This window comes from Lipophrys pholis (assembly GCF_963383615.2).
Source record: "Lipophrys pholis genome assembly, chromosome: 5".
NCBI classification, from domain to species: domain Eukaryota; kingdom Metazoa; phylum Chordata; class Actinopteri; order Blenniiformes; family Blenniidae; genus Lipophrys; species Lipophrys pholis.
Window position 1 is genome coordinate 18,267,930 of NC_137628.1, and position 10,880 is coordinate 18,278,809.

General features: G+C 44.1%; 1 protein-coding gene across 1 annotated transcript in view; it reads left to right on the top strand.

Moving 5' to 3' along the window:
* grin2bb (glutamate receptor, ionotropic, N-methyl D-aspartate 2B-b) overlaps positions 1–7,289 on the top strand; it is a gene marked incomplete at its 3' end in the record, with an annotated part of 108,689 nt that extends 101,400 nt beyond the window's left edge. The window contains exons 14-15 of the mRNA XM_080464446.1: positions 899–1,137; positions 4,872–7,289. Of these exons, the coding sequence (XP_080320572.1) occupies positions 899–1,137; positions 4,872–7,289 (2,657 nt within the window). The remainder of the gene's footprint in view (positions 1–898; positions 1,138–4,871) is intronic.
* Positions 7,290–10,880: the final 3,591 nt, after the last annotated feature.

The following is a 10,880-nucleotide window of genomic DNA, read 5'->3' on the forward strand; positions in this document are numbered from 1 at the left end:
TCTCAATGAGACACCTTCTAAAATGGAGAGCAGACGGAGGAAACTGCCCATTGCTTTCTTTTGCTGTGAGATTCATCGTGTCAGCCAGAATTTTACTTCACTAATTGTTTTGGAGAATCTGCAGCCTTTCCTAAAAGCAAGGCTGCTTCAAGGTAGGAAAAAAAAATTATTGGGAACTATTTGTCTGTGTTGAATGCTTTTCAGTCATATAACAGTTCATGACCAGTCGTGGTGAGACTGACATAACACTGCTTCTTTTTCCTCACGGAGGTAAATTAAGGTAAGACTGCAGTGAAAACGAGTTAACAGCTGTTTCCCACAAAAACACACTCATCTGTACAGACATCCATACGCACAGCAGTGTTACATAAGCAGTGAGGAAATGTACACCCCTTGATCTCACACAGACACACAAACACAAAAAAGACCATTGATGCACATCAAACAAATCTCTCTGGACGTGTCCTCCTCCGTTAGTAGTAGTCACCCCACAGGGATATGTATCTAAAGGGGGGGGGCAACACAATTTGGGACGGAAACACTTGTCACATGACCGCACACGTACTTCCTCTCTGCGGACTCTAAAGTCCCAGCAGGCACTTGTGCTTTTTTTGTTTTCCAAAACAAGGAAGAGTTTGCCTTTTTTAATGAGGATGATCCTCTGGAGGGCGTTCAGTCAAAATAATGTAAGATGACATTGGTTGCATGTACATGAAACCTGACCTGTTTGCATGCTCGACCCATAAACCAAATGCACAAGCTTCTTTTTTTTTTTTTTTTTTAAATGTATTATTTGCACTCACAATTTCATGTTTGGACACCGACAGGCAAACCCACCCCCGACGTCCCGCTCAGCAGTCACACAGTTGCAGTAACCTGTGCATTCCGTTGTCACCAGGTGAGATGGAGGAGTTGGAGGCCTTGTGGCTGACGGGCATCTGCCACAATGAGAAGAACGAGGTGATGAGCAGCCAGCTGGACGTGGACAACATGGCGGGGGTCTTCTACATGCTCGGGGCCGCCATGGTTCTTTCACTCATCACCTTCATAAGTGAACATTTGTTCTACTGGCAGCTGCGCTTCTGCTTCATGGGCGTGTGCTCCGGACAGCCCGGGGTCACCTTCTCCATTAGCAGAGTGAGTGTGTTTGTGTTTTATTTTGGGTCTGACCTTTGTCCTCCTGACAGAAAGATCACAAGTATGGCTGTTTTAAAACCACTGGCTGCGGTTGAGGTGTATCGACTCAGTCAGGAGGATATGATGACTCACCTGACTTACCTGTGGCTTTTTAGTCCAGGCAGCTTTAAAAAAAAAAAAAAAAAAGAAGTGTATGGCAAGAACATCCTGTGCCATGGTAAAAGTATCCTATTATTTTTCAATTAACTAAATGAGTTTAAGACAATTTTATTGTTACATAATTTCATTATCTGCACAGATTATATAAGCCTTTGTTGTTTTTTTATACTTAAATTTTACATCTCAAAATCTCTGTCCTATAAAGCGCTCATGAGTAATGTTTTTTTTTTTACATGCAATAGTGACAAAAATGTGCCTTAATATGAACAGATTTACAGAGGATAGAATATTGTGTTGCCATGAAGAATACGACATATTCTAGATACTACAGGACACACCAAGTGCAAGTAGAAACAAATAAGGGACAGAATAGAAACCAAAGATCAAGAATTGAGGCCTGGAATCACAGGCAGCGGTGGATGTCTGAAAGGTTGTGCACAGGACACCAGAATTGTGGAGCTGATCCACACATAGAAACGGGTCTATCTGGTGAAAAAGGAACTGAATATTTAGTTGTAAATATTTTGCTTCATCTTTTATTTCTAAGAGTATTTGTGAATGGAGGAAGAAATATTGAAAGTGAATAATCAAATTTTTTCTCCGTCTCACATACTGTAGATAAAATTTGGGTTCTGATGAATAAATTGGTCGAAAATGCCTTTTATTTATATTTAATAGGGGCATCGTTTGACATATTTTTGTTCTATGTCCAACGGCCATGTCAACTGGCACTGAACTTACATTGAAACCAAGACATGATAAAGAAGATGAAAAGTGGTACATTTCAGAAACACATCTGTGCATAAAGTTACATCATAGAGCAGTTTGTCTTCTGACTTTGCCTAAAGCCAGGCGATGTTAGGCATCACCATTAAAGAAGGTGACACGTGGAGGTCGAGTGGAAAACCAGCCATCAGCTGCCTTGTTTGTAAACACAGAAAGTGACATTTGGAGTCGCGCTAAAAATGGAAACGAGCTTGGGAGAAAGTGAACCCTGCTTACCGCCTCGCCTTCTAACCATGTAAATTGGGTCCATATAAAAAAAATCACTTGAGGAGCAATTCATTTGCATAATGTTACCTTTTAAGAAGCAGGTTGTTGTTGTTGCATGTAAATCGTCTCAGTTATTGTTTGCCGGAGAAAAGGACACCAGTGTCTGGTCTGATTGTAATGTCTTTTTCATTTACACCTACTCAGACTGACCCGGAGGACCCGAAACCAGACGATCGGCCGCGAGCATTTCAGGGGCACACTTGCTGTGTCTCAGATTGCACCGTTTCATTGTTGATGCACGGTTAAGCAATGCACTTTGCGTTGTGTGTGAATTAGTGCAACAAAACAAACACCACACTAACAACAGTGACATGTGACCTCATGTCCCACTGAAATATCTTCTGGCTTTCTTCACTCAATTTATTCAATAAATGTGTGAGATCTAAGTGCTCTTTCACACACAATTTGAATTGTTTTAAACTCCCCATTCACATACTAACAATGCACGTCCTGTTAGCTTCCACGGCATTGTGTTTTGCACATACGCAATTTGAATAGTAATTGTATTTTTGCAACTATACAATTTCAGATACAGCAATTGTTTTCCATGTCCATATTTAAACCGGTGGTTATCTCTTTCTGTTGGTTATATTTTGAAATAAAATGTGTGCTTTTTCATTGTAGGTTCGTTTTAAGTTCTAATATGTTTGTTTTTACATCTGCATAACATTTGAAGACCGAAATACACTGTCGTATTTTTTGTTGTTGTTGTTTACAAGTCACCATGTTTTCCAATAGTGAGTATCAATGAGTTTTTTTCTTTAACAACATTAAGCAGGGACTAGATGACTTCTTCTTTTTTTTTTTTAGGCTTTTAAGGTGGAGTTTCCAGAGCCTTTTTAAAGTGAATAAGCTCATCAAAAAGTCAGGTTGTGTGAATTAGATATCACATCGCAGCAACAATGACAGATGACCTCAGAAGCAGTGCAAAAAAGGTCTTCTTGTTCTTGTCCAAGCTCTCTTTGTAAAATTATATGTACCTGAGGAAGTATTTATACTCTATTTGTGGCCTAAATTGGAGGAGGATGAAACATTCGTCTTATATTCACATTGCTACTGGCAGAAATCATTGTGACGCAGACGAATCACCAGCGAATGATTTGCATCTTTTTGACGTCTCATTGTCACACCCCTGATGTGTAAATTCCTGAAGGGGAGGCATGTTTCATAAGTGACTCCTGTAACTCAAGAGTGGTTCAACAGCCAGAGGTTTTTCATACATATTTCCATGCATGTCTAAAGTAAAAACTGCAGCTCATTATCATATTCTAAAAAGAGTAAAGACGAGGGATGAGGCTGCGCAAAAGGGGAACGAGATTAGGCAAGTGTGAGCCATAAAGAATAAAAATGGCAGCGTGGCAAAAGCAGAACAGAAAGGAAAAGGCAGAGCGGTGTGTCGCTCACCTCTGTTCTACTACCTTTGACAGCAGCCATAGTAGCGATAGATGTAGAGAGATAAAAACAGCGATCCCATTGGAAAGGCTTCCGCTCATCAAAGCGCGGGGAAATGCTGATAAAACAGACACAAAGGAAGAACAGAGACATAGTAAGAAAGAAAAAAAAGGGTTAAGGTTAACAATTCATATTCGTGAATGTAGCTCAGTGACGGGTAAAGTGACTAAGATACAGACAGAAACATTTTCTGACAAGCCGACGCCTTTGAGGAATGTTGGCCCGGCCGCTGGCTGGTGGGATGTGTCTCCTCGACCTTTCAGATTTGGCTGTTGCCTCAACCTCAGATTCCCTCAACCCCTATTTAAGCACGCTTGTTTGACTCCGCTCACAGAAGGCTTCCCCTCACATGAAAATCCTGCTCCCATCAACCAACCAAAACTAAGGCTGATGGAAGATGACATTTTAAATTGGTGTAGTTGAAGCTTAGGTCTATGATATCTACGGTAAGTCAGGGTGACTTTTCCAGAGAGATTAATAATATAATATTTGTTTGATGTGAAGAAATCAAGTAAGATACTTCTCTACGCCTCTGTCAGCTGAATGTAAATGACATTGATTAAAACTATTGATTGCCGGGCGGTCCAAAGCATGAGCTTTCTGCTTGCCCTGTGTTATCAATCAAGGTACTGATCCACTCTGTCCCCTCTCTCTGTTTGAGGTGGAGTGCTGAGCAGCAGCTATAAGAGCCACACTGATCCCAAGAGAAAAGTCATTTATGAACTCAGACCCCATTACTGTTTAATAGTGTGTAAACAAGAGGGTGGTCATCAAGGACATGGAGATGTATTAACCTCTCTGCCTCTGCCTGTTTGTTTGCCTTTCCTTCTTTCTCTCTTTTTCTCTTGTGTATTTGTCTGTCTATCTTTTGTGTCTGATGTTTGACTCCCTGTTTCTTACATTAAATCCCCTCCGGTTGTTGACTCCTTACGTTTGCCACACATTTTACTGTTGTTGTGATCTCAATCGAGCTTCATACTTTATCACCACACTACCTCCGTCCTCCCATGGCCTGTCTCACCCAATCTTTGTCTCTCTACCTCCCTTTTCCTCTAATTTTCACACTCCAGGGTATCTACAGCTGCATCCATGGGGTACAAATTGAGGAAAACAAGTCGACCATAGACTCGCCCTCATCCACCATAAAGAAGAACATGAACAACACCCACTCCAACATCCTGCGGTTGCTCCGCACTGCCAAAGACATGACGGCTGTCCCAGGCATTAATGGCTCCCCGCACGCCGCCCTGGAGTACAGCCACAGCGGCCGTGATTCAGCGATTTATGACATCCAGGAGCACCGGCGCAGCCTGGTGGGTCACCCGGTGGACTGCAAAACTGCGCCACCCTACATGCCAGAGGACAACATGTTCAGTGACTACATCAGCGAGGTTGAGAGGACTTTTGGCAACATGCCCCTGAAGGACAGCAACCTGTACCAGGACCATTACCGGCACCACCACCCGGCCTCGGCTCTGGGTATGTCCGGCCCCCCGCCAAATAGGCCACGTAGTTTAGGCAGCGCAAGCTCGTTGGAGGGGGGCATGTTCGATTGTGACAGTTTAGGGGGAGGTGTAGCGCCCATCTTCACCACCCAGCCCCGCCCCTCCATGACTCACAGGAACACCAGTAAATTCGACCTGATCGCCGGCCACGCCCCAGCGGACACCAACCAGGGTGGGTTCAAGGGAAATCAAGTTTATGGCAGGTTTTCTTTCAAAGGAGGGGCTTCCAGCACGGGGCTCATCGGGGGGCATGACAGGTTCTGTGGTGGGGGTGGGGGAGGTTCAGGGGGCGACGACGGGAACATTCGCTCTGATGTATCGGATATTTCCACCCACACTGTCACCTACGGAAACCTGGAGGGCAACAACAAGCGGCGCAAGCAGTACAGGGACAGCCTGAAAAAGAGGCCGGCCTCGGCCAAGTGCAGACGGGAGCAGGACGAGATAGAGCTAAGCGGCTTCAGGAGGAGACCCCACCACCACACCGTCCACCACCACTTCCCCCACGGGCCCCTGGCACACCGCACGGTCTCACCCTCCCTGGAGCGGAAGAGGGGAGGAGGAGGGGGTAATTCTTCACCTTACTTATTCCGCAAAGACAAAGAGAATCTGAGGGAATTCTATGCGGACCAGTTCCGCTCCAAGGAGGGCAAGGCCAAGTGGGAACAAGAGGGTGTAAGTGGAGGAAGTGGTGTGGGCGGTGGTAGCGGTGGTGGTATCTGTAAAAGCTTAGTGCCTGTGGAAGACTTCCTCAAAGGTAAAGGCAAGAAACAAGATTGTAAAGGTGGGCTTGGCACAGTGTCAGCAGGGCAGCAGGCCCACACCTGCTGGGAAAAGGGGGTTTCTGGGATAGGAGGGGGTGGCATCGCAGGGGGTGACTGGGAGTGCCGTAACTGCCACAGTGTATGTCACCACAGTGGAGGTGTAGGAGGAGGCAGCACGTGCCCCGGCGGTGGAGTTGGGGGAAGCAGCAGCCGTCCCAGCTCAGCTTCGTGCAAACGCTGCGACTCCTGTAAGATACAGCCAAGCAACCTTTATAACATCAGTGAGGATAATAACATGGTGTTTCCGGGAGGGAGGAGCAGCAGCGCAGGGCCCAGCCAAACCCAAACTCAGGCACAGCGGAGGAAGCTAGGGCCGGGTGGGAAGGTGTTACGGAGGCAGCACTCATATGACACATTTGTGGACCTGCAGAGGGAGGGGGCCGGACGCATGGGAGGGGCTGGCGGGGGCGTTGGAGGGCAATTTCAGCAATCCCGGAGTGTGAGTTTGAAAGACAAAGACCGCTTCTTGGAAGGCCCCAGCCCTTACGCTCACATGTTTGAGAGGTATTCAGCTGACAGAGAGTCCCCAATGTTTGGAGGCATAGGTGGGGACAGGGCTCAAGGAGGCTCCTCCTTCAGTTTGTTCCATGGAGGCGAAGGTGGGTTGCATCGACGGTCGGTCGGGGAACGAGACCAGAGGGACCGAGATAGAGCTATGATGGGAGGTGGGGGCTGTGGTGGTGGTGGTGGTGGTGGTGGTGGTGGTAGCAGAGGGGCTGGGACTTACTCCTTGTCTAAATCTCTCTACCCAGATAAGGTGAACCAGAATCCCTTCATCCCAACCTTCGACGATGACCAGTGTCTTTTACACGGTGCCAAACCGTACTACATCAAAAAGCCACAGACGCAGCAACAGCAGCAGCAGCAGCCACTTCTCAACAACAGCCGAGGAGGAGGGGACTTCCGCGGCTCTATGGGAGCGACTTCCTATTTGCCCGCGTCCGCCACAGCTGGGGTGATGTCCAATGTGGCCCCCAGGTTCCCCAAAGAAGTGTGTCTGGGCGGGGTGGCAGGGCCCATGGGGAACCACCACGGAGGCAGCAAGCTACTGCCCGGGGGCAGGGACACGTTAGGTTTGGGGCAGGGACAGAGACCCTTCAATGGTGCCAGCAATGGACACGTGTACGAAAAGCTCTCCAGCATTGAGTCGGACGTCTGAAATCAAAGATGAAGAAAGAGAGCGAGCGGGAAGATAAAGTGGATGAAGAGAATGAGGGGAAAATGAGTGAAGTGAAGTAGCACAGGCTGATGACCTCTCTGCGTGAAGAGAATTAGGAGACACAATGGTGCGTGTGCGTGTATGGGTGTGCGCGTGTGATGTTCTAACGTCACTAAATGGAAAGAATTTGGACAATGCACAGAGGCCACTGCTGGCTAAGCTGTGGTGAAGTCCGGCGGGAGACAAGTTTTTAATGAGAAGAGAGGATTCTGGTGCTGCTCCGACGCTCCGTGAAAGATCTGAAGGGAAGGAGGGAGGGAGAGAAGGATGGCAGGAGGGGAAGAAAAAAGTGAAATAAAATCTCCGGTCTCTGCTCTCTTCACATGCTCATTGTCTTTCCCTCCCTCCTGCAGCTCCTCAACACCAAAACAAACATTTTGTTTAGTAACGGAAATACAATCATGAATGAGGAATCAACACTTCTGTTGAAGTAACAGGGTAAACTCACAATAATTGTACTGATATTGTTAATAATATTATAGAATATTATTCCAGTGTTTAATGATGATCAGTTTGGATTGTTTTTAAAATTTTCTTTATTTGAATAGTTCACGTTACATATTTGTATGATATTGATTCTTTCTTAGCTTACCAATATTACAGGAGACTGGTGCACCAGTTGTCTTCTACAAAACTTTTTGGGATTCCTGTAATTTGGACTCTTCTTTGCTATCAATTCGTCATGTTTGATTTTTGTTTTTTTGTTGTTTTTCTGTTTTAGCTTTTCTTACTTTTGATTGGTGTGAAGTGTATGTGAAAGGCATGATTTGCTGAGTACACCATTGTATGTACTTAGGACTTTGCAAAGGTCTTTTCTTTTTTTAGCTGCAGAAGTGACATCATCATACTGATTTGCCATTTTCCTCTCGGTTTTTTTCTGCTTGGCAGCACTAAATCGGGTTTCTCATTTTAAGCTGGATGTGCCTTAAAGGACTAATACTGATTTTATATCTATCTTCTGATCCACATGCGAACAATTAGCCAATTGGTTTGAAAGTGAAAACAATCACACGCACACGAAAAAAACGAGATTTGGTTGGGATTTGTCCTTGAACTGATGTTATGATAGTAGAGCGAGCCACAGAAATGGCTGATGTTACCTTTCCTTTCTTCAAAACTACCTTAATTTCCAAACAGTTAAGTGGACACATCTTGTACTATTACTCTACGCGTCAGTTTTTTTCATTTACCAAGAAGCCCAGCAACATTTATCACTCGTCACCTCCTCATAGCAGATGATCCAGAAATCAACTGCCCATTAAAAACATGTAAATCTTGTTTAATGTTCTCCTGTTGCTCTCATGGCCTTTCATTGGGCCCAACTCAATCGGCTGTGACAGTTTAACCATCCAGGAAGCATAATAGACTCTCAAAGAGAGACAGGGGCTTCTGTTGCTGGGATGAGGAGATCATTTCAGCATAATTACTATTTCAAGCACTTCCTGACGCATTACGTGTAACATCTAAATGATGGGCGAGTTCAAGCACTTCGGTGTTTAACTGCAAGGGAGGGGAACAGACTCATAAATTTACCCCTTGTCTTGTCAAATGATCTATTTGTTGTCGGTTTTTTTCAACGAATAGATTTCACCAAAACCTGGGGTTGTTTTTAGGAATATTTTAATATATTGGACAGATCTAAATGAGAGAACTTTCAAGTCTAAACTCCAAATGCAAAGAAGCCCATTAACTTCACTAAAGATCTAGAAGCATCTCGAAGGCTCACAGTTAAACGCCCCATCACTTGGATGTTTAATTTGCTCTAAATTTAGCATATAAAAACATTTCTCGGCCTCTTCAAGCTGTTGCCATGAAAACAACCACATAGTTGGGGGACATAACCACACAAAGTGCCGCAACTTGTCATCCCATATTCATAGTTTAAACAATAGAGCCTTTAATTTACCTTGTCAGTCAGCTTTGAAGGTTGCTGGTAAACACATTTTGTAGCTGGCTCCTCTTGCCTTTTATTATTGATGTCAACTGAGCGTGGCTTGGTATTAAACAAACCGATATGAAAGTATTTATCTTATCTTTATCTAAACTGTCAAGAAGAAACCATCTTCCCCAAAGAGCCGACCTTTTCCTTTAAGTTAATGTGTTGCGGAGGACCTGAGCGCGCAGCTTCTCCCACTCTGCTCAAATTGGCATTTCTCATCAAGCAGAACACAAAAAAATAATTTAATTTCACACTGTGACCGTGATTTCTCCCTCCAATGGGCCATGAACTGTTTCACACGCTGAGATCTTGATGAAGACAATAATTCGCCCCGGAGTCAGTGGTCCTGTGTGGATCAGCTGCAGACTTCAGTGCAGAAAGGAATAATGAAGAGAAAGCACCATGGAACCAGGTGGTGCGGTTTGTGAAAACATTGCCCCTGTTATTTATTGATGGACTTGCAGGTATTTTAATGATTAAGAAAATATGCAGGTCGTTAGTGCATTCATATGGACAAACCTACCCTCAGCATTGTTTTAATGTTTTAACAAAACACTACGTTTGATTATTTTCAACAACCAACTCTCCCTTTTCAGTCACTTGTTGACACTGGAAGTTGACCGAGAGAAATTTCGCCAAGCCAAATTTTAATATCTTAAAGCACAATCCGACTGAATGGCTCCAATATTCAGTTTTCTGTACATCCTAGTCAAAACCTCGGAAGACTTTTCCTTCTCTTGGTTGACAAGTCAGTATGTATGATACTAGGGGGTCTCTAGTGGTTGTAAGGACTTTGCATGTATCCGCCGAGTTTATTCCTTCATTTCTGTTTTTTAATCTTAACTTTTAGCCCAACAAATGTGTGTTTTTGAATGATATTTGGACTTTTACCACTTTCACTGGTACTGATGATCCTTCTATTTCTCCAAGTGTGTGTGTGTGTGTGTGTATGCGTGCGCATGTGTGTGCGTGTGTGTTTGCCTGTTTGTGCAAGACAAGACACATCTCAAAGAGACAAAACCTTTTTGGTAGTACTCGGATAAACATGGCTAAATCGATTCAAATCTTCACTAAGATAGCAAAGTCTTTTTGGTTGATTGTTACACTTATACAGAGTTGAGTTTCTTGATGGTTTGTGTTGATGCTTTTCAATAAGGCTGAGGTCTTGGTTACAACACTTTCATTGTCACTAAAGAAGCCTTTTTTTCTTATAATTTTTTCTACTTCTTCTATTTTTCTTTCCCTTTGAATAGATCTCAGTACGAATCATTATTTCCGTTATTGTATGTGCCTGAATACATACGCTTGATTACCTCTGTGTGTGCTCATATGGAAGAGACAGTGTGTGTGAGAGATAACTGTGTATTGTACAAAACTGTATGTAAATACTTTACCTCACGCTCATGGACTTTTGATAAAAGCTGTACAAAAACGGCAGAGTACATCTATTTGGGATATATCTTTGATTCGTAGGTCCCCATCACAAAATTGCTTTTGTAATGACTTCAGGCCAGGATATGTGCAATCATTTATTACGACCCACACTGCACATCTTTAACGAGTGGAGGTTTGTATTTTTATTTCATTCCCGA